The sequence below is a fragment of the Polypterus senegalus genome, chromosome 15 (genome assembly GCF_016835505.1).
Source record: "Polypterus senegalus isolate Bchr_013 chromosome 15, ASM1683550v1, whole genome shotgun sequence".
NCBI classification, from domain to species: Eukaryota; Metazoa; Chordata; class Cladistia; order Polypteriformes; family Polypteridae; genus Polypterus; species Polypterus senegalus.
In genome coordinates this window covers 1,756,202-1,781,008 of record NC_053168.1, presented here as the reverse complement: position 1 = coordinate 1,781,008, position 24,807 = coordinate 1,756,202, and the positions used below count along the sequence as shown (strand labels likewise).

At 45.8% G+C, this 24,807-nt stretch overlaps 2 protein-coding genes across 2 annotated transcripts in view; both read right to left on the bottom strand.

The window, feature by feature from the left end:
* The window catches only part of nod1 (nucleotide-binding oligomerization domain containing 1), a 51,457-nt gene extending 42,991 nt beyond the window's left edge, over nt 1–8,466 (bottom strand). The window contains exon 1 of the mRNA XM_039737595.1: nt 8,370–8,466. The gene's annotated coding sequence lies outside the window, so the exon portion shown is untranslated. The remainder of the gene's footprint in view (nt 1–8,369) is intronic.
* A 6,550-nt stretch (nt 8,467–15,016) lies between these two features.
* ggcta (gamma-glutamylcyclotransferase a) overlaps nt 15,017–24,807 on the bottom strand; it is a 37,118-nt gene continuing 27,327 nt past the window's right edge. The window contains exon 4 of the mRNA XM_039736475.1: nt 15,017–16,315. Coding sequence (XP_039592409.1) covers nt 16,190–16,315 — 126 coding nt within the window. The 3' untranslated portion in view covers nt 15,017–16,189. The remainder of the gene's footprint in view (nt 16,316–24,807) is intronic.

The following is a 24,807-nucleotide window of genomic DNA, read 5'->3' as shown; positions in this document are numbered from 1 at the left end:
CATCACGAGGTGTCTGACTACAGGGACATTCTGCCACCCACTGAGTGTAAATCGTCACCAACTACCAAGCGTGTTGTGTCAACTGTGGACAACACAACGAAACGCATTACGTGGGTGGCACGCGTCCTTCTGAGCCTTCAAGGACTCTCATTCAAACGGAGACTTTAAGTCGTGCTGCTGGTGGAAATAAAGTCCGCTTCTTCACACAGAGTTGCTGTTGATAATAAAAGCGTTGCTTTCTAGCACATCCCTTAACATTTTTACGAGTTTTGATGGAGTTCATCGTTTGTCACATACACTTGGGCCTCGACTGCAGCGTCCTTCCAAGAAATGGGCCAGCAGTCAATGTGTTAACTACGAGAGTGTTCAGTTGGGAATCGGCCACAGACTCGGACAGTCAAGGAGAACATCGCGGCGGACATGACGTCACGTGTCACGCACCCTCGGGCATCTCGTCGAGCAACTGCTGGGCGTGTCTGCTTTGCAAACAGCAAACAATGGTGGCATGGACACCAAAACAAAACGCAGCCTCAGGGGGACATACGTCAAAACGAACATCTTCAGAAACGTCCTAAATCGAGAAACAGAGGACACGATGACATTCCTTTACCTCGGAAGCCCCGTGAATTTGACCTGCCAAGGACAAGGCCTAAGAAATAAAGGAATACAAAATCCAAAGTCCCAGTCATCATGGCAGTTTCATTCTTACCGCATAAGCAGGTGACAACTAAAGAGCAGTCAGACACTTCAGCTAACTGCCCAGCTGGTACAAACACGGGCAGCACAACATTGGCTCAAGACGAGATGCCAGCCTCAGAGACTGCTGGACAGAACGGGCGCAGGCCGGGAACGCCGATGCATCACCATTGACTTCTAGAGCATACAAACGGTGGAGCTCAAAGTGCTTGAACAAGATGAAGAACGGAAAAAATATAAAAATAAAATTAGGCAACGCGAATTAACAAAGAATAAAGTCAAGTTATTAAAGTAAGGTTATGATTCGGCGCCAATGTGTCCCATAAATCCCGGTTTCCTGCCTCAAGCTTTCTCTTTGCCCGTTGGCCCCGTAAATGTTGTGATTTATTTTGAAACCACCAACTTGTCACGCCTGCCGTCTGACTGGCAAACCTTCAGCACAGCTTTGTGCCCCTTCACCCTACTGGCAGTCCCTCCTTTTATTCAAACAGCGAGGACAACTTCACTCACACGTGACAGAAACCATCAGGCTCGACAATCCGAGTCCGCACACAAAGTTTCAATTCCTGCAGCGATGCTTTCAGTTTGCCCAGCACCTCGGCCTTACTGAGCGCCGCACTCCAACGTCAAACCAACGGCCGACTTAACAAAAGCATTAATAAGATTTAAGCCCTCGTCATTTTGCTCAGGTCATTCATAGAGCGGGGCTGCCGAGTCTACAAAATGGCCTCTCCCCTCTGTGGCATCAGTCACAACAGAGACAGGCTCTGCAGGCAACATCAGTACAACAAACTGTCTGTCAGGGGCTTCATGAAACTGGCATAAGATCACAAAGTGCAACGGTGCCCTCACGTTTCAGCTGGCATTTCTCCCCTGGCTGGGGTTTAAAGTTGTGTTTTTTTGTCTCATTTTGTCCCACTAACGTTTCTTTTCTTTATCTGATTATGTCCCATGTGCTTTGTGGGTGGTTCCCCAGGGGGCGGGGTTGCCTGCCAATCACCGCCCTCCACCCTATAAATGGGAGGGCCTTCCACAGTTCCTGACGGTTCGATCAGAATGAGTTTATTAGTGGAGCGTTTCTTGTGTCTAAGGTGCTTTCTGCTATTGCTTTTTGTGATTTTTGAACCCATGCTCCGTTCTGCGACTTCGCCCTTGGATTCTGTATCGGGACTTTGTTTGCTGTGCATTGCCTTGCCTTCTCCTTTTGTGCTCTTAGGAATTTCTGGTCCTACAGAGCGTCTTTGTTCAAAATAAATCTTTTATAAAGAGTATTCAAGGCCCTTTTTTGTATCTAGCTGGGGTTTTGAAGGTATTCCCCCTCCACCCACCACCAGAAGGCCACTTTTCAAAGTGCTATGGAGACTCTGGAGTCACGACAGGCAGGAGTGAGGTGAAGCACCCTAGTACTGAGGAAACCCACTTCACCGGCTGGCAGTCTCATGGACCAATCTGGGTTTGGCCGATGCCAGGAGAACGCTGCCATCCACAGTGTCAAGTTCAGTGGAGGAGGGCTAATGGTGGGGTTGAGGCTCGGCCCACTGGGTCCAGCAAGAGGTACTGTTAATGTGACAGCAGACAAAGACATTTTAGACAAAGGCCACTGTATATAAAAAACAAGACAAATACTTCTGACACGAACAGCCCACTCAGCCCAACGACATTTGCCAGTCCTACATCAAGTCGAGTTTCGAAGGTCCACCGAGTCCCACAGTCTACCACACTACTTGGACACTCAGTCCATGTGTCTGTAGTTCTCTCTGTGACATGGAGGAGCACGAGTGGCCTACACAGCAGGGTACCAAGCACCTCTGAGATGAACTGGAATGCCAATTGTCATCCAGGCCTTCTCGTCCAGTGCCAGGAGTTGACCTCACAGATGCTCATTTAGTCTGAATGGGCACAAATCCCAACAGACGGACTCCACAATCTTGAGGGGGAAAAAGAAGAACGGAGGCTGTTAAAGGGGGGCAAACTCCATATTAATGCCCATGGCTTTGGAGTGGGCTGCTCAGGTTGTGGCGCTGCCACCTTTGGCTTTTCTTTGTGTGCCCTGTTTACTGGTAGTCACGTGTTTGTAACAATACTGCTGGCACAGTTTCCTGGGTTGTAAATTTGGGGTCTTGTGGCTTTAAATGGTGTTTGCACAGAAGTAGAGGGGCTTGTCGGAGTTGTAGTTCGTAATGGGGGCCACTGTACCTATAAAAACAGAGAGACACGGATATGTGGGGACGTTTGGACTTTTCCACACACTCAGCCATTGGCAGCAGCAGCGAGAAACCATTTTTGAAGTGGCCTTCACGGTGGAGGTGGACTGGCTCTCCATGTTCTCCTCCACTTCTGCCCTCGACTGCTCCTCATGCCTCAGAGGACTCGAACCCTTCCAGCCACTGCTGGGGGGCTGCATTTCACTTTCCAGGAAGGAAGTTAAAAGGGGGCATTTCCATCTCTTTTTTTGGACAAGTGGCTGTTGTTTATCCACTGCGATCCAGAAGCACTGCTTACAGTCGAGACGTCCGATATCGTCAGGGTGGGACTGAAGTGTAGACTTTCAGCTTTAATTCAAGGGGTTCAACAAAAATATCACATGAGCTGCTTAGAAAAGGCAGACATTTTTATATGTGGTCCCCCCATTGGTGGTCCAGGGGCTCAAAAGCATTTGGACATTCGACTGACCAGCTGCTCCATGGCCAGGTGTCAGCAGGACCTTCATTATTACATTAACTATCGAGGTCTGGAGTTGACTCAAAATGTGGAGTTTGAACTGGGAAGCTTGTAGCGGTGCTACGTGATTAACGTCGTCTTAAACGTATTGTGCCGAGTCGCGTCTTTTGTAGCATTGTCTCGTTTATGTAGTCTATGGTGCGTCTGTGTAAATGGGGGAAAGAAGAACACTGCAGGACCGAGACCCCCTCAAGGTTAATTCACCTGTCCATCCATCAAGTCCATCCAGTTATTAAGTGAGAGGAGAGATATAGAGGGGGAAAAAAAAGGAGAGAAACCAGGACATTACACAGAAACGCCGATCCGGGTCACCACGCGCCTTTCCACAGCTTGCTGCTCTCAATGCCAAACCTGTAAGGATCTCGCCATCCTCACAAAACCCCGGGGTTCAGTAGTAACAGGACACGCCGAGGGCCGTACGGTGAGACCACTTCTTTTTACTTTGGGAAAGGAGCAAACAATCAGGTGCCTCCATATCACAGTTACTGCTGGACAGTTTCTAAGCAGTCCATGTTCATCATCATGGAGACAGCTAGAGGGACCAATCAAAGGTAATTCCACGCCAGGCCAGGGGGAGGCAGGGTACACTGATCTGTCCGCAGTTATTTCTGCACATTAAATACGGGAAATTCTGTCCGAGTCTGATGATGTCACTTCCGCCGACCTGCCTTAAACCCCCGACAACCTCCCTCTGTAATCAGTTCTGTTTTGGACTCAAACCCGTTCACAACTTGAAATCTATTTACCCTTTAATAGCCAGGGATTGGGGAGGCCACCCGTACACTCCAACCCTTCTCTGATTGTCAACAATGTTACTTACATATTTATATAGATATATCTTTGAATTATTTGACAGTAAACTATGTAACCATTCTATGATCTGCTTCTCGCAACTGAAGAGGGCACCGTGGCGGACGTTTGCCGACTGGCAGACCAACCACATGCGTTACCTGGTAGGTAACCACCCATACAATCAGATCGGGACTCTGAACATGGATGCTATGAATATCCCTCCGTCCATTGTCCAACCCGCTATATCGTAACTACAGGGTCACGGGGGTCTGTTGGAGCCAATCCCAGCCAACACAGGGAGCAAGGCAGGAAACAAACCCCGGGCAGGGCGCCGGCCCACCACAGTGCTATGAATATTATATATATACACACATACAGTATATATATATATATATATATATATATATATATATATATATATATACACACAATGCATTCATAGTCTGAATCACAATCTGATCGTGTCGGTGGTTACCTACCAGGTAACGCTTGTGGTTGGTCAGCAAGTCAGCTAAAGTCCGCCACGGTGCCCTCTTTCAGTTGCGAGAAGCAGATCAAAAAATGGTTGAAATAGTTTTTACAGCCAAATAATGCAAAGAGTACGCGACACGTGTTTCGCCCTAATTCTGGGCTCATCAGGCGTACACACTCAGTGCACTCCCTCTCGGGAATCGAACCTCGGGCGTCAGCGGGCGAAGCCTCTCACATTGTGCCACGGCGTGTGGTTCGTTTATTTGACAGTCTGTAGATCGGGGTAATTACATTCAATGCATTCGTAGTCTGAATCACAATCTTATATATATATATATATATATATATATATATATATATACACACACACACACACACACACACACACATATATATATATATATTGTGAACTTGAACCCCGACACACACACAGACGGACATCGTTGGCTCCACCACACACTGTTTAGTTACAGGTAGTCACGTCCACCACAAACCCCAGAGTCTCCAGCACCGTTCCCCCAACGTCCAGGCCTCACAGTCTCAATGCCTCTCTCTCCTGGCCGCCTCCAGTCCTCTCTCCCGCTCCGTCTCTCTTCCACCCGACTTCCGCCATCGACTGAAGGGGGGCGGCCCCTTAAATAGGAACCCGATGGGCTCCAGCTGCTCCCCGGCACTCCTCCGTAGCCCCCCCCAGTGTGGCGGAAGTGCCGGCTGCGCACCCGGAAGCCGTCTGGGTGTCTCCTGTCGTCTTCCCCCCACCACTTCCTGGTGTGGCGGAAGTGCTGGTCTCCAGGGATATTCAGGCACCGGGGCGCCGCCTGGTGGTGGCCACGGGTCCCTACAGGGCTGGGCTTCTTTTACCCGAGGCCCCCGACATAACCAGGGCGGACGCCCTCCTCCGGTCCTCCTGGGCTCCAGTCCCAGCCAGATGCCCCAATATACACACACAGACACAGTTTATATAGATGATATTTGCGCATATACTTACTTTACATACACACACGTACATCTCGAATATACTTGAAGTTATTTAAGTTATTTAATTGAAGGCCAAACTGCCCTCCCATAGTGCACCGGTCCACTCACAGAGCTGGCACTCCCTACTGGGCGCACAGACTCATGCCAAGCTAAACCTCCAGAATGACAACACTCGTCGATATTACAGCCAATAAACCACAGACAGCGGCAGAAGTCCAAGTCTTATTTTTGAATGGCCAAGTAAAAGTCTGAAACAACTTAATGCAAAAGTTATGGCAAGAAGTAAAGTGGGCTGTGGAATTCATGAAGACGTTAGAGAAGATTTGTAGAGAAGCCTCCAGAAAACTCAAAATAAATGAGCAATAACTGGGCAGTAATGGGAAGACATGCTGGACGGCTGTCAGCGCTGCCAGTTAAGGTGCCACAGTAAAGAGCCGCTGCCATTGCTGCCTTCTGCCATTGATACATCAGCAGCAGTAGAGCGTTGTACCTACCGTGTTAGCCAGACTGATAAAGCAGAACGTCGGGTGAAATGACTCCTTTTATTGGCTAACTAAACAGATTACAAATGCAAGCTTTCTGGGCAGCGGAGGTCCCTTCATCAGGCGAGGGGTAACCTTGATTGAGAAATCAGGACACAGACAACATGTTTGAGGATCCGTTATTCTCGTTATCTTCATTTTCATAAAACCAACATCTAACTGCACAGATTACAGTATTTGTATTAGATAAGAGTTATCAATGACTCCCGCACTCTAAAGCAGCTCCTTAACACACAAACTCCATGAGCCTGCGGCCCCTCACTTATCAAACTCACAGGCACAAGACCACCTAAAGCTGCCCGTGCTGCTCTTCCGAGAGGCGCACACACACACATGCAGTTGTCCCCGTGTGCCACTCACATACATGTTCATAATTCCTGCTGCTTGTGCACGTGCCTAACGATTCGCATGTTGTGCCGCCTGCTAAACGCCACACGTGCACCGGACCCCCACGCCTTGACCCCTCTGCCATAATTCACATCGTGACACTGGCAGAGCCGAATGAAAACAAGAAAAAGACAGAAAAATGAAACCCAGCACCGCTTCAATGTGGCGATGCAAGTGTGCGACGTTTTTGAAATAACCGCATTTTTCTCCGTCTTGTTTTGAAAATGGGAACAAATACACGTAACTAAAACGTGACCCTTGCACACAAGCTCATCTTATTTTCCAAGTCTGATTTCCTATTTAGGGCAGTAAACAGTTGCAGCTCAGCGGGTTCTTGTCGTTTTGTACCGCAAGCCCACGGCCTTCAGCTTCTGAATGTGTGGTTTTAAGTCTGAGGAGGCCAGAGTGACGACGAGAGCATCAGGAGCAGACAGACACTGACCTTGTCCAGCCTTTGCCAGAGACACGCGGCTCCCTGGTGGTCTGCAGGTTTATCGATTTATTAATCAAACGTCAATAAAATTGCTTGCAAAGTTGTGTTTATGTGAATATTTCTGGGGAAGGGGGTCCACCGCATTCATCAGATTCCTAAAGGGGTCCGTGACTCAAGAAAGGCTAAGGATCACAGCTCTAGATGTTTCTCTGGAGCTCAGCCAGAGCGACCACCTGCTTTTCAGTCAGTTCTCTTACCAAGGTCTTCCTCCCTCCATTGCTCAGTTTGGCCAAATGTCTTCCATTTAAGAGTTATGGAGGCCACTGAGCTCTTGGGACCCTTCAATGCTGCAGCCTTCCCCAGATCTGCACCTCGTCCCAATCGTCTCTTTAAGCTGTGCTGGCAGTTCCTCTGGTCACCTTCTCTAGACAGGCCTGTGCCTTCCCTAATCACGTCCAGCTGACTGAAGTGACCACAGGTGGACTTCAAACGCCATCTAAGTGGTGATCAACAGAATGGGGGACACACGCACAGCAAAGGGTCTGAAAGCTTGAGATGCTTCAGTTACCATTTTTTAATAAGTTTGCAAAAATGTCCACCCTCTTGTTTTTGATTTGTCATTCTGAGATACTGAGGGCTGCCAGATGAGTGAAAACATTCATGGAAATGATTTTAACACAACTGGGAAAAAAGTGAAAGGCTCTAAACATCAACAAGGAGAAGAAGACCACGACATCCTCCTGGACTCGCGGGGCGCATTTCATACATAAGGCTGCGACTCGAAGGGCTTTAGAAAATCACAAGAAAAAAAAGTCCGACTTCGTGATCAAAAATAAAGAAAACAAACGTAAAAACTTTGCAAAGCCCCAGGACGCTGGCGGAGTCTGCGCACCCTGCTATGCCCCTGGCATATTCGCTGCCCACCTGTCTGCACCTTCGAGTGATCGAGTCGGTCGTTTGACTCTTCGCTCTGCAGACACAAACAACGGGACGGAATCCCGGCAGCTGAACGTTTCTAACCTGCCGGCAGCATTCCTAACGTTAACGTTAAAGCGCCCGAGGCACGCGGAGTCCCCGCGCCCGTACAGGAGCCTCGTAAAGCGGCCTGAGCGCGAACGCACCCCGGCAGCCCCCACGGTGGGCACGTGAGCCTCGGTAACGGCCTTGCAGCATTTAGTCGGTCCGGACGGCGATGGTCAAGAAGGCGAGACGAGTGCCGCTCTGCTCAGCGAACACTCGAAGGCTTTCAAGTGCAACACGACGCGAGGAAGGTGAGGAGACGCGAAGGGGGCGAAACAAACAAACAAATAATTAAGCAAATAAACCAACAAATAAACAAGGCAACATACCAGGCTGTCACGCATTAAAAGCACGCCGGCCGTGGGTAACACATCGGGGAGGCTCCTCTGTTGTGCTGCGCTGCACTCGCGGAAAGTGAAAGTAAAGTTACGAGGGGGCGGGGGAAGGGGTTGGCAGGGTCGGCGCGACCATCCGACGGCCACAGTGGCGGGCTGAGCCCTGAGGCGTCGCGTCACGTCACGTCGGTCTCTAAATGTGTCATTTATTCAGGTATCATTTTCCAAACGGTCTACTCATCTTAACTCACGTATTCTCCGAACCGTTTTATTGAATCACATATCCCATGGTGCGTCACCTCTCTTTATCATCTCAAAACAATTCTGGGGGTACCGGAGCCAACCCGAGCAGTATGGGACGTAAGGCACGAACCGGCCTGCCTCTGCCTGTGCGCGTGCCCGTCCATCGCGGGGTCCACTCACGCGCGCGCGGCTACGTAAGCCCAACGTGGAAGCGACCCGAATCGTAGTCTGGACGCTGAATGCGCAAGGCGACTAACCACTGCGCCACTCCGCGTACTGCGGTCCCAACTACAAGGTTGTGTGTATGGGTGTTGGGGGGGTGTTTCGGTGCAGTTGCTAGCTGGAATTCATCGGTTGGTTGGTTTATGACGATTCACATTTTATTCGCCCTTTCGGTTATTATGAAACACGCACCCAAATATTTAACTCGCCTCAACAACCTCCAGAGGTTCAACGGAGACTTTCAGATCATAAAAGGCTGCAGTGCCCGCAAATCACTGACCACGCACTCAAAATGCGTTTACTGTACAAGCTAACGCTCGTAGCTGCCGATGCTGGGCTGCTCGTCCCCGCTCCTGGCTGCAGAGGGCGTCTTTCTCTTCTTCACGGCGCTAAGAAACTACGGTCGAGCGGCTGGTGCGAGATCGCGCATGCGTGTACAGCGCACTATCGTGTTCTCAGTCCTGAATTGGCAGATAAATACGGAAATAAAGCGTTCGATTAAGCGTAGCAAATGGCGGCGCATATCCAGATTACGAGTGCACGTGAAGATTTCACATTCCTGTACATCTGCAAGTCAACTTTGGAAAGCTGCTTCTTTTCGTTTTCCCATAACGCATAAATGCAGTTGACTTCCATGGGGAGGACCAGCTTCTTGACTCTAATTGCTGCATTTTGTGACTGTTCCTGACTCTCTTAAATACTTGAAGAATTCACGTGGCTGTATGCTTGTGACAGATTTGGGGAGCTCTGATCTACAATTTAATCCATCCATCCATTTTCTACACCCACTTCATCCAGCACAGGGTTGTAGGGAAGCTGGAGCCAACCTACCCCAGGAGCCATCACTGGACAGGGCAAAGGCACACACAGGGAACAATTTAGCATCCCACAGGCTCCAGACCCCCCCAAGGCCACCGTTCTGTATTAAGTGGCTTGGAGAATGACGTGACGGCCCACCTAACCTGCATCTCTTTGGACTGTGGGAGGAAACCCCATGATGCCTGATATTCTGTAGAAGGGCAAGTGCTTGGGTATTACTGGCACAAATGTAATGAAAGGTTACTGTGCCAGCGCACACTGAGTGCCATGTTGAGTCCTGTGACAATGACAGATGGGCCAGCCTCGGGGAGGGAGCTGTCAGCATTGTCTCGCAATACTAAGCCACACACATCTGATACTCTGTGGAAGTGAAGGCGTGCAAAGTGTAATTGATGTCTTCAATAAGAACGTTAGTTCTGCTCAAATAGGGGACACGTTTGCTTTTTCTTTTTTCTTTTAAGAATCGGTCAAGACAGCTAAATTGGGGCTGACACAAATCTAGGGGGTCTGGGCCCTCTGATCTTAAGATGGCTTAATGTCAGCATCTGGATGTGAAAGAAATACCTTTTATGGATTTAGTTTCTGTATACAGTACAGTAGTAGTCACATCTTATATATAAACGTCTACGTGTGTCTGTCTGTCCGGCCCAGAAGTGCAAGGCTACAGCATGAAACTGAAAGAGCCGGCAAGACGGCCCCAAGTGAACGAGTCGGAAGAAGAACGAAGGATGAGGCTACAGCATGAAGCTGAAAGAAAGTGACTCCATCGGCAAAGTGAAACCGCCGAGGAAAGACAAACGAGAGACAAACTCGCTTAGCCGCTGATAGACAAAGGGGGCGAGCACATCGGCAAAATGAAAACGCCAACTCTGTATTTTAATTTTATTTCTGACGGTTTCAACAGTTACCAGGAGCCTGGGCTTTTTACAGCATGGGCTTACACAGCTAGTGTAATATATATATATACTGTATATATATAAATATAAATATAAATATAATGGAGCCCAGACAGGAGGCCATTATAGCAGAAAGAGAGAGAAAGAAAAAGAGAGAGAGATAGAGAGAGAGAATGAGAGAATGAGAGACTGCCTCCCTCCCAGAGCCACATGGGTGGCAGCATCCCTCTGGCACGACTCCAGTTTGGACACCCACAGGGCTGCATGGGAGTCGTAGGAATGATGGGCAGCCCTGTTGGGGTCTCTCTAGGGGATCACAAGTGTCAGGACATGTGCTCTGTGTTGTCACTTGTTGCCATTGAACATCTGTAGCGATCACACAAATGCAGGTGCTGTCACACAGAAAAGCCCAGAAATTTGAAATCTGTCTATCTGTCTATCTATTAGATAGTGCCTTTGTATCCATCTATCTCTCTGCTGTATCTATTATATAGTGCCTTTCACGTATACCTATCTATCATATACTGCTTTTCCCATCCTTCCTATCTGTCAGTCATACAGTGCCTTTCCTGTCCTATCTACCTATTATATAGTGCCTTTCACATCTCTCTCTCACTGCCTTTCCTCCATTTATCTGACCACACAACAGAATAAACACAAAACAACAGAAAAGTATCCTGAGACATCTTAAAATGTATTTGAGCTAACCTCAGATTATTAATATATTAGAAATTGTCGCATGTCTTACACTAAACCTCCAATTTGATTCCACGATATGTGAAGTACACGTTAAAATATTTAATTAAGAGAACTGAGGGTTGTTTCAAAATGCCTGAATGTCACTTTGAGGCGTCTCAGATGCACTTCCATTGGGCTTCCTGTCCATTCTGTAATGTCTGATATTTTAAGGGGGACTGAAGTGCAAGTTGCTATCTTAACACAGACATGGAGTGTTTTTCTCGGTGGTCTCTGGTTCTTTATTATTCGTTGCTACATTTTTTTCAAGCCTGTTATTCCAAGTATGAAGTTGCATTCCGGATGAGTGAGAACTCGGCTCCGACTCCTGACTGGACCCTCCCTGGATGGGATGCCAGCTCATTACCGGTTCATTCTAAGATGTAAATCCTCCCACTTTACTGAGGAGACGTGCAAGAAAAATACAAAGACGGTGGCGTAAGTAGAATATAATGGGCTTTAGATTGCAAAATAAAATGACCCTAACCCTAAATCTGGCATCCCTCATGTGAAATTAACTTAAATCCAATTTCAAAATGACCACCATGAGCACACAAGCTACAATAAAAGGTCAGCACTCATAATGAAGCATTATGGGGTGTGTGAATGGGAACGCCGTTAACTTTTACATTCGGCTGTCAGATAGGCCAGCATGTTGAGAATAAAGACTGGAAAGGAACAGCCCTTCTGTCACCGAGGGGCTCATGGCCACACTGCCTACAGCGGGGGTCCCCAACTCTGATCCCGTAGGGCCCCAGTGGTTTGAATTCATTTTAATTGACTTGTTTTTTTTAAGATTTGTTCCCCAGAATATCTTCAATTGTTCCTCAGAATTGCTTCAAACAGAAATGAAATGTGAAGTGTGTGACCAACTGAAGACCACCTAAGTCAGGGCCTCAAACTTCAAGCAATTTCACTCCAGCCAAACAATAACAAGATACAAAATGAGCCGAAACAGGACCAGCAGACTGTGACCATCACACAATATCTGAAAATAAAAAGGGAGGAGGTCTCAGGACTGCTGATCTGCTCAGGACCCCAAAACATTTGATCAGAAAAGAGAAATTCGACAATTTCAGAAATGTCTGCCATGGCACAATGAGAGCAGAACGAGAACGAGTTTAATGAACAACGAGATTCGGCGCCTCATTAAGCAGCTGGTTGGAGTTTGAGACCCTGACTGAGGTGGTCTTCTGTTGGTCACTCTCTATTCTGAGAAACAAATCTTAAAAAAACAAGTCAATTAAAATGAATTCAAAGGAAATGAGTTAGCAGCAAAAACAGGACACTAATTAAGAAACTGCGGCCCCCCCCAGGACTGGAGCTGAAGCCCCCTGGCCACTGCACTTCACTCAGACAGGAGAGCAAGTAGCATGCAGAGCCCGCAGTTATCGACAAGTCAGCGAGCAGGCGGCCATACGTCAGTAGACTCGGAGATCCGTCGACGGCGACACTTGGTGTAGAAGTTAAATTCTGAATTAAAGAAGGGCGCTCATCCTCTACTAGGACAAGTTCGATGAAAGCTCTTGAAGTCCGAAATCAGGTAGGAGACAACTTGTCCATTGCATCCTTTCTTCTGTCTTCAGTGAGGCCGGACAGCAGCCTGTCAGAGCTGAGGTCCGTCTTATGCTGATTAATGCACACACATTTATTCCGATTGGCTTACACACTCAGATATCTAATTTAGTAAATGAAAGTCTTCACTGTCACACTCCTCTTCTTCTTCCTCTCTCTTTGAGGTTCAGCTACTATCCTTGAGATTTCTGTGTATGTGACGACTGTCCGGTCTTGTTGTTTGCAGGACATCTGCTGATCTCGCCGTCATCTCCTGGCACACTTGGGGTGTTGTGTTAACCTTCTTCCTCCTCGTCTATTTATTATTTATTTATTTCCGGAGCTCTCCTCATGACATTTAAAACAAATCCTTACACATTTCACTGTGCACTGACCTCCAAGTTATTCTCTCCGTCAGACCTGTAAAGCCCACTCGTGTGTGATGGCGGCTGTCTGGTCACTCAGTCCCCAGTTGGCGGTGTACGAGTAGGCTGCTGCGCCCAGGACTACGACTCGTGGATGTCAAACAGGCAGGCGGTCCGCTTTGTGACGCTTATTTCTGCAGGTTACCCTCAGTAATCCGTAAGCAGCGCTATGACGACAACAAGCTGCCACGCCATCACTCCGGGCACCGCCAACCTGGACAAACCTGTTCTCCTGCTTGGGTGCAGATTTGTTTTTTTCTTGTCACAAATGAAAAGTCCTACTGGGTGTGTGGTAGCGTTGGCAGCCAGTCTAACCTTGACATGTTGTAATTAGAAAGGGGTAAGCTGTCAGGGCCGGCTCTGTTGTGTTTCTAACGACGATTTTATGAGGACATTTCATGGAATCCCGTTGATTATTAAACACATGAACACCAACTGGGTACATACAGTAAGTAGAACGGAGACAAATTCAGCACGTGTGAGACTCGGTCATGTCCTAGGAGGCACCAAACACATAGAAGACAGACGCCACAATTAGGCCCAGTCCCGCAGACTGTAGGGGGCAGACTTGGGTTCCAGTGGTTGGTGTTCTCCCTTTGATGTTTGACTCGGCGACTGCCCGCTATGTTTCTGACCCTCCGTCTTTCCCATTTTCTTGTACATCTTCAGAACAGTCTGGACAGAACATCTTAAGATGACCGTCTGGAGGAGTCCTTTGGCCTGAGCTGGGCTTGGAGGTGTGTGACCCTGATCAGGTCACTTCACCTGCCTGGGCTCCAATGGGAAAACCAAAAGAAATGGAACCGGGGGAGGCTGGGCGCATGCGCTCGGGTGTCACCTCAGCACCACACTGCAGCAGCGTTTAAGGAGTGCCAATCCTGCCACCAACCCCTGAGTTTCCCCTGCTCACAGCCAGGACGGAGCGATTGCAGGTTAGGGTCCCAGTGGAGTGGAGTCGCTCCTGGAGTTTACCTTCTGATTGCCAGCGTAGATCCCTACCATCAGAGCCACAACTCCACTGTGTAACCAACTGCATCATAAATATTGTACGTCGCTTTGAATAAAAGCATCATTCAAATAAGTAAATGTAGACATTTAATAAAGCTTAGCAAGAAACCCCTGCATATACAGCATAGCACTGATCCCCTGCGACAGACTCTGTTGGTGTTCGCTAGTCCCAGGAGCTCAGGAGACACAAGGAGAGAGAGTGGCTTATGGAGGCAGAGCGGCGCAGTAGTTAGGACTGTTGCCTTACAGTTCCGGTCACATTTGTGGCCACAATAATCATTCCAGCACAGTTGGGAGATGCTTCTCTGGACCTCGAGGACACCTCAAAGACCACTGCACCATTACAATCCATTCCTTCCCCATTCATCTACATGCATTTCACTGAATTTGCTGACATTCCTGGACATCTTGTTTTTGCAGAACCCGAGGTGAAGCAAAGTCAGCAGGTTTTCGGAGGTACCCGAGAGTCCCCAGGCTGGGATTTATGCGATGAAGTTGTCATTTTGGGCCACCACAGAGCCTCACTGCCAAACCTGCTTATTACTATTACATTATCCAAACTTATTCCATCTCGCCTGAAGAAGGGGCCAGAGTTGCCTCCAAAGGCAGCATATTGTAATCTTTTTAGTTGGCCAATAAAAAGGGTCATTTTGCTTGACTTCTCACTACATTCATAATGGCAGACACGGTACAACACCTTAGGACAATTATCAAAACTGAAAGACACGGACACGGCCCATTCACTTTGTGTGTTTATTATTAACTTCTGTATTCAGTATCCTCATTTCTCAGACCAGACTAATCTATCCACCTATTTAATCTGATTAAATAATAAGAAGGGCATGTACTTGTTCAGCTTGAGCTGTGCAGTCTACTTGTGCATTACACTCTAAAGATGAATGGTCACGATCTGCTGTGCATCCTGCAGCTGCCAAGTTGACATCTGTGAGTGTCTGTGGAGGGCGCATACATAATATTACACCTCCATCGGCATTCAGCATCAGGAGGCAAGAGAGGAGCCAGCTCAGGCTGGGAAGTCACATCATCATCATCATCATCATCATCGGGTTACGTGCACAGAGCCTTACAAGGATGAGTTTCTAGTCTTTGGACCACCAGAGGAAGTTAAATCCTCCAGGATAAACATGGACTCCCATCTGGGGTGTAGTCTATTATCATTAAAATGGATGTGGCCAACTCATTTACTCTAAGAGACTTGGACAAAAAGTCCAGATACAGAGCATATATCAGTTATTATTAATATTAGACGGCTTTACAGTGGGGGCCCAGGCAAGTGTCCTGCTCAGGGATGCGAGGACTGGACAGGCCAGTGCGCGGTCAGACGTCGAGTGTCCTCCTCGTTACAACCTGACTTCTGACAGGCATTAGTGGGGGCCTTTGCACCCCTGCAGATTCTCTCTAGCATTGCACCCCTTGATTATTATTATTATTAATTTTTTTAAACATTTTTCTGTCCTCCCTGGCCCTCTAAACCTACTAGAGGACAACCATTAGAGGCTTGAAAACAAATCTATAAATAAGGACTTGATCTATGACTTGCATGGTATGCTGTTTCTTCATTCATATTCTTATTTTTTATAGCTTGTGAAACACTTTGAGCTGCATTCTTTGTATGACAACGTGCTATAGAAATAAATGTTGTAGCTGTTAGGAAGTGCTGTGAAACTCTGGCCAGGACTGAGTGTCCCACTGGCGTGACCGTGACTGTGAAATCTGATTTGGAGTAAACCTACTGTGAATATGAATAGAAATATGCTGTTCTGCAATCTTTAAGACAATCAATTTTCTAACTGAAAAAATTCGACTACTCAATGCCAACTCCTTAACTATGATCACTAAAGCACCCAGGATACCCAAGGCATCAGAAGGTACAGGACTACCATCTTAATTGCTAACAAACCCCGATGGGTATGTCTTCTAGTATCGTGGGCTCTTTGTTGTCATTTACTTCAATTGCTTCGAGTCTTTTTATATAAAACTCAGGAAGGCCATTCTGTTTGGCTCCTAAAACGATGACCTGGAAAACAAGAAGGAAGAAAGATGGGTTCAGAAAATTCATACTTGATCAATTCAGAATTTTGCTTCATATTTTATAAATTCATAATTTTGCATCTATAGAGAACTCAAACTCTGAACTGATTTCCTGTAAAGTGCTAGAAATTAAGAAAAAAAAATCAGGATATCAACACCTGAGAAAAAGTAATTTTCAGAGTTATAGAAAACAAGTAATGGGCTGTCAACTTACAGCTTTTCTGTGGCAATGGAAGTCCATGAAGCCTTGAAAAGATCACCCAAACAGTTTGCAGGAGTGTCCCAGCTTTGGCTGATTACTCACAAAACCGTCTGGCTGTACAACAGCAGGCTTGAGACAATCGGCGTCACTACACATTATTTTGGACAATAATGCAGAGGAAAAGGAGAATTACCAAAGGAAGACAGCCAGACTGGCAGACAATTACAATGCCTTACAAGTGTGTGTGTGAGACTGCAAAGCAAGCCAATGTGTCATTGCAAAGTTTCCGTCACCACCAAAAGGAACTGTGAAGCTCTGGAACCTTGAAATTCCTGACAGGAACAGCTCTGGTAGACCCAAAGCCACTACCAAACCAGCAGACAAGTTTCTGAGATGGGACCTACCAGGACAACAGCTTCAAGCACAGGTCAAAGTGGGCAAGTGTCACGTTGAACAGTGTAAAGCTGACATCGAGCTACAGGTACAGCCGCTGCTAAATTTCCATGAAAAGAAAATGAGGCTTCCCCGGAACCGCAGCCCCTCTTAATGCACTGAGAAGTTAAAGCACAGAACAAATGAACAAACGGAGATGTGGCTACTGCCCAGCTGTTGAGCTCTACTGGAGGCTGCTGTCCTGTGAGGTGTCCAACACGCAAGCTGTTGCCTCTTAGAAATGCGTCTTCTCATTCGGTTGTGGCTTTGAATCTGCCAAACCTGTCTGTGCCCGTCGGTTCCCAAATTCCGTTTGATGGTCTGTTCACTGACAACTTGGCTTTCTTTGCAATTTCTCTAAAGGCCTACACTGTTTAGGGGTTTATAATGGCTGACCTGTCTGTCTTTGTTAAATGGCTTCTTCTCACCGTTTTCATAGTAGTACTGTCCAAATAATACTTCAGAGGAAGTAACAACACAGTTGGTTTTATCCATTCACTTTCTGCTGCTTATCAGGGTCTAAATAATGACGCCCAGACTTCCCTTTACCCTGCCACCTCCTCCAACTTCTGCTGAGGCGTTTCCTGGCCAGCAGAGAGATGTCATCTCTCCAGCTTGTCCTGGGTCTGCCCCAGGGTCTCCTTCCCACCTTCCCAGGGACACCACAAACCACCTCAGCTGGCGCCTTTCAATGCGAAGAAACAGCTGCTCTACTTTGAGCTCCTCGTCCTCTCTAAGGCTGAAGCAACTGACTCGGAGCCAGAGAGACTATTTGTTCTCCACCCTGCTTTTGTAAAGCCCGTGGGTTTGTTGGTAATAAAAACAAGCTGGGACACCTGCAGGAATTGTGTGCACCAACATTTAATACTTAATTAACTTGCATTGCTGGAGAACATCTGTGTGTTGCTGCTGCATCCCTTGTTCCCTGAAAAAGTACTTTTTGTATAACTTCAGTATTTTTCATTTTTCGCAAGCTGTGGCCTCATGTATAATGCCTTGCATAGAATTCGCACTAAAACATGGAGTACAGACAAAACTAGAAATGTGCGTACGCACAAAAACATTCAGGCGCATAAAAAGTTGTGTAAGCAAAGATCTCCGCCCCTTCTTTTATAAATCCCAATTAACATGAATTGTAACGCACATGCGTGTGCCTACAGCCCCACCCCGACTCCTTCCAGAATTTCACCTATTTGGATATGCAAATCAATAGAAATTGCCCCTTCCATTCATGTTTTTTTAAAGACAATTTCAAAAGCACATGTAAAAAATGAAGAAATTCAGTGAATATGAAATTGTGGTCCTGCCCAGTGAAGTTTTTGTGGAAAGGAAAAACAAACTATTTGGTGGCTTAAGCAGCGGTATAAGCAAAAGGAAACAGATGGATGGTACAGCACAATGAAGGCACTCAAAAGTTCAGAAAATTGTATGGTGCCCAAAATGGAAAAAAAAAAAAGAAGTGGTCAGATATCAAAGCTGATGTGATAGGGTAAGTTGCCACCTACTGTCTGAGTGCCAATGCCACCGGAGGAGGTGGCAGAATTTTGGGGCTTACATCGTTTGAGCAGTGAGCTGCTGAAATTATTGTCGAGACACTTATATATCTCGCCACAACATTAATGAGATGTTTGAACATTAGTAGAGCGGAAATGCTTTCTACATTCTCTGAAGACTCCTTCATAGCAATGTGCGTTCTGTCAACTGTTCTGATTACATTTGGAAAACTGGATGTTGCTGGGAATTGCATTGTGATGTTTGCCTGTTCAACCACAGTTAAGGAAATCTTATATATCTGGATGACAAGTTGATGACACCATCCCATACAGCTGGCATGGTGTGACTCAGTGATGACTGAGAAATACCCAATCGGTCAGCCAGTTCACATTGAAAAACTGTTGTGGCTAAAAACCCGACAGTGGACATAACTAGCACAGGAGCAGGTAAAGCACAACTCCTCAATGTCTGCCTTTGTAAAGCTGACACCAGTTCAGCACACAGCGCCAGGAGGAGAGCTCTGGGAAATCGAAATAAACTCTTACAAGCCAGTTGTGGTCATCTGTAAATATGTGGTCTCTTCTGATTCTTCCATTTCTAACAACACTAAAGCATCCATGGTAGTTGGAATAGTTTGGCCATTCCGTTCACCAATCTATTGTTACAATCTCTGATTACAATCAAGTGAATTCAATTTGTAAACGATATGAAATTAATTTTGGTGTATTTGATACAGCCGGAGTCATGGATGCGAATATGAAAAACAAAGGGAAATGACACAGAAACAGTAGCAGTGCTTTGACGGTGGGAGCTGCCCATTTACAAAGTTGAGCAGAAATGTGCGTACGCATGGTCTGAGGCTGGCATGAGAATGTGTGCGAGGTTACGGCAAGTCTGGTTTTTATACACCTTGACGTGAGTGTGGAAACGGGCGTATGCAACATTTTTGTATGTACACACCATTTATACATGAGGCCCCTGGATTTTCCTTTTCCAGCCTCTGGCAGTTTGGCACTTAGCTTTGGACTTTTTTTGGGTTTTTCACTGGAGCTGAACTGATCCAGTTTTTTAGAAAGGGGTAAAATGGGGGTGTACTAAAACTTCTGAACAGTACTGTGTGAATATGTTATACATGTGTTTATTCATACTCAAGTATATATATATATATATATATATATATATATATATATACTCACAAACACACAGTATGTATATATATATATATATATATATACTGTATTAAATATATATATATTTATACAGTCATATGAAAAATTTTGGGATCCCCTCTCAGCCTTTCATAATAATCGACTCTCCTTTCAATAATAAAGATAACAGTGGTATGTCTTTCATTTCCTAGAGTACTGCGGTGTTTTCTGAACAAAGATTTTAGTGACGCAGTATTTAGTTGTATGAAATTAAATCAAATGTGAAAAACTGGCTGTGCACAAATGTGGGTCCCCTTGTCATTGTGCTGATTTGAATGCCTGTCGCTGCTCAATGCTGATTAATTGGTTGGGTGAGCTCGTCAAGCCTTGAACTTCATAGACAGGAGTGTCCAGTCATGAGTGGTCAAAGGTATTTAAGGTGGTCAATTACAAGCTGTGCTTCCTTCCCTTTGACTCTCCTCTGAAGAGTGACAGACAGCATGGGATCCTCAAAGCAACTCTCCAAAGATCTGAAAATAAAGATTGTTGAGTCTCCTGGTTTAGGGGAAGGCTACAAAAAGCCATCTTAGAGGTTTAAACTGTCAGTGTCAACTGTAAGGAATGGAATCAGGAAATGGAAGGCCACAGGCACAGTTGCTGTTAAACCAACACAGCAAGTCTAGCAGGCCAAGAAAAATACAGGAGCGGCACATGAAGAGGCAGGATTGAGAGAATAGCGACAGACAACCACAGATCACCTCCAAAGACCTGCAAGAACATCTCGCAGCAGATGGTGTATCTGGACATCGTTCCACAATTCAGCGCAATTTGCACAAAGAACATCTGTATGGCAGGGTGATCAGAGAGAAGCCCTTTCTGAACTCGCACCACAAACAGAGTCGCTTGTTGTATCAAATGCTCATTTAGACAAGCCAGATTAATTTTGGAAAAAAGTGCTTTGGACTGATGAGACAAAAATTGAGTTATTTTGGTCAGAACATAAAGCACTTTGCATGACAGAAGACAACCACATTCCAAGATAAACACCTGCTACCTCCTGTCAAATTTGGTGGAGGTTCCATCATGCTGTGTGGCTAGTTCAGGGACTGGGGCCCTTGTTAAAGTCGAGGGTCGGATGAATTCAACCCAATATCAACAAATTCTTCAGGATAATGTTCAAGCATCAGTCACAGAGTTGAAGTTACGCAGGGGTTGGATATTCCAACAAGACAATGAGCCAAAACACAGTTGGAAATCTACAAAGGCATTTATGCAGAGGGAGAAGTACAATGTTCTGGAATGGCCGTCACAGTCCCCTGACTTGAATATCATCGGAAATCTATGGGATGATTTGAAGCAGGCTGTCCATCAAATTGAACTGAACTGGAGAGATTTTGTATGAAGAATGGTCAGAAATACCTCCATCCAGAGTCCAGACACTCATCACAGGCTAAAGGAGAACAGCGTCTGGAGGCTCAAAGGAGCAAAAGGAGGCTCAGCTAAGTATTGATGTCATATCTCTGTTGTGGTGCCCACATTTATGCACTTATATCTAATTGTGTTATGATGCATATTGCATATTTTCTGTTAATCCAATAAACTTAATGTCACTGCTGAAATACTCCTGTTTCCATAAGGCATGTCGTATATTAAAAGGAAGTTGCTACTTTGAAAGTCAGCCAATGAGAAACAAAAATCCAAAGAATTAAGAGGGGTTCCCAATCTTTTTCATGTGACTGTAGCTATATAATATACTGTATATACACACATACACTGTATACATGGACAGTATATTATTACATACACAGAAATCTAAATCTATACATCTCATACATACAGACAGCGTGTTTCAGATCTGTGCCACCTCCAGCTTGCTAACATTCACTTTAACTTCTTTCTGTGCCCACTGTACTTTCTGCATATTTTCCAATGACTGCATAATGTTTTTGGTCGGCGTCTTCTTCACGCCGTATCTAAATATCATAAAGCACGCTGGGCTCAGAGGCTTTTGGGTCATTACTGTCACATGAGTGGAAGGGCACTTTTAAACAAAGGACTGAACTGAATTATAAAATGTGTATGAAGTGTAATGCATACCTGTCTGCCTGGCAATTTAAAATATCACTTCATGTCATCACCTCATACATCTACAGTATAATTTTATTATCTTTCCAATGAATTATGAGTGTTTTACTGGTTTTTTTTGCAAATGAAAGAGCAATTTCCATAATATAATGGGCAAATTTGCTAGGCTTTAACTGCAAGTCATCACTTAATTTGCTAAACAAACTGATTAAACTTAGTATGGCATGGCAGGGCGTCAAGAGTCAAGGCCATCTGGGATTACAGCCAAACATTATGCCTATGAGCTCTCAGTTTCCTTTGAATCAGAGACATTAAATTTATTTAGTTAAGTAAATGTGGCTCCAAAGTTCAACTTCACCTGCCTAAAGTTGACCACCCAGCCTGTTCACTTTTGAACCTATCTCGATATATATATATATATATATATATATAAAATTCAACATATCTCTGTCTGTCTGTCTGCTTTTCATGACAGAACTACTTAACAGATTTAGATCAGTTTTATTTTTTTCTATCATTTGCTTGAACATTCCAGTTGATTTCTCTCATTGCGCTAAGTGTCATAGTTTGGTTGTGGCACCGATTTATTTGTGCGAATCCGAGAGACGTGCAGCGGGCCGAGGGGAGGGGGAGGCAGGACCTCAGAGCTGGGCAGGACCCTCCTCACTCACACGCCAGCCTCCATTCGAGTTGCTCTGCCTCTCGCCACGTGTTGGAGTGCACCTCACCTCCACTTAGCTAGCGATACCCATTTGTTCAGCACACATTATCATCTACAGACTGTTAAAGAGTAATGTTTGACGTTTTTGAGAGAGAGAGATCACAGCTACGTGTGTTTAGAGGGTAGCTGCTCATTGGCAGAAATATCACGGCCATGTGCTTTTCTCCCCACGTGGGGGACGCTCTCCCGTCAGAGCCGGACATGATCAGATATACAGTGCCAACATTTGACCGACCTTCTGCTTGGCTAGAGATACCTTCCCAACTTTGTACATTTTTGGCAAAGAGATCACAGCTACATTCTCACCCCGATAGCAAAACCAACACTACTGTATATCAAGAGGCCCTCGGAATATGAAAGCTATCAATATAAATTCTTCTCAATACAAGTGACACCTTTTTATTGATTTTTAAAGTTTGTCCTGTTTCATTACTACGCGGGTGGAGCCGCAGGGCACAGCTAGTGTTCTCTCTAAAAGGGTTACCTCGATGCAAAGCCTTTCATTGCAGAAAGTGATACAAAGCAGCCACCAGTTAGACCCTTAGATACCCCCAGGCACGCACTTAGAGTAACAAAACCACCTAAAATACATGGATATTTAATAAAAGCAGAATCCTCAGAGAAAATGGAGGAAGGAATAAATTCCAGAGAGATTGTTGCCTGGTTTGGAATCAAACTTGGGCAGAACTGAAAAATGGCCAAATATGTCACAAAAGAAAAATAAATAAATTATTTACACGCATATCTGAAACACATTCCTATGAAATCATCTACCTATTTTCAAACCAGTTTTGGTGTAAGGATGTTACAAGCCTGGAACTGGGCACACGTGGGCACACAAACTCAAATGGGCCAATTGAAAGGATTTCCTCAAGCAACCATTGACTTTGAGGTGAAGCAACAGACAAACGACAGGAATGGAAAGACAGGGAGGAGAACCCAAGGCTTGTCAAAGACGCCCCCAAACGCAACTCGCGTCCAAAATGTCCAAAGATCTGCAGCCCAAGGAGCTGACCACTCTGTCACCTATGGTAACTCAAGTCATGACATCTGTCCTTTTTGTTTTGAGTCAGTGCCAGTGAGGACTATTACAAAGTTAACCTAAAATGCACACGTTTGGGATTTAGGAAGGAAAAAGGGGAGACGACCATGAAGAAAAATCCCACACAAGTGGAACAAGCAAATTCCAAATAGACACAAACCCAGGATGGCGGATTTGTGAGGCCACAACGAAACACTGTGCCACCTACAGCCATTTTTCTAACAAACTAATCCATTCTCCCACCTCACTAAAGCAATTATTTAAACACATGACTGACAATTTGTTCTAATTCAGGGGGTCCTCAGTTGCATTACTGGGGGGCTGTAGTGGCTGCAGGTTTTTTTCTTGATTAGAACCCATTGATTTAATGCTAGGGCGGCACGGTGGCGCAGTGGTAGCGCTGCTGCCTCGCAGTTAGGAGACCCGGGTTCGCTTCCCGGGTTCTCCCTGCGTGGAGTTTGCATGTTCTCCCCGTGTCTGCATGGGTTTCCGGTTTCCTCCCACAATCCAAAGACATGCTGGTTAGGTGGATTGGCGATTCTAAATTGGCCCTGGTGTGTGCTTGGTGTGTGTCCTGCGGTGGGTTGGCACCCTGCCCAGGATTGGTTCCTGCCTTGTGCCCTGTGTTGGCTGGGATTGGCTCCAGCAGACTCCCGTGACCCTGTATTCGGATTCAGCGGGTTGGAAAATGGATGGATGGATTTAATGCTAAAGAAAAGCACTTTTTGGATTAAATGCAGATGACTCACTTGTAAGGATTTCAAAGTCTTAATTTCTTATTTTAATTAAACCTCGGCATTCAGGCCAAAGTGTCCATTTAAACAAAATGTAAAGAAATAAACGAGAGAGGAAGAAAAGAGTGGGTGAGGAAGAGTGTCAGGAGTGATTTGTGACAGTGTGATATCCCGTGTAGTCAGAAGTGGCCCCAGCCTACACTCTGGACATCGGATAGTTCATGAACCGAGCGGGATCAGTGGAGAGATGAGACACAGACAAAAATTGAAGGGTGAATGGTGCAAGTTTATTTACAAGAGTGCTGTACACACAAAATGCAGTAGTGTCAGGTGGGCTTTGAAACACAGTCCTTCAACACTGACACTTCAAAAAGAAATAAAAACAAACAAAAAGGAAAAATAGGGTGTATTTACAAAAACAGTGCACTCCTACAAAAACTACACACACACACACACACACACACACACACACACACACACACACACACGCTCCAACAATGAAGGTTGTCTTCTCTTATCCCTGGTTCAAGATGTTCCTCCAGCAGGAATGCACAAAAACAAGTGTGTATATACAAAAAAAAAACAATTGCACCAAACCCAAAATCAAAAACTATCTCAGC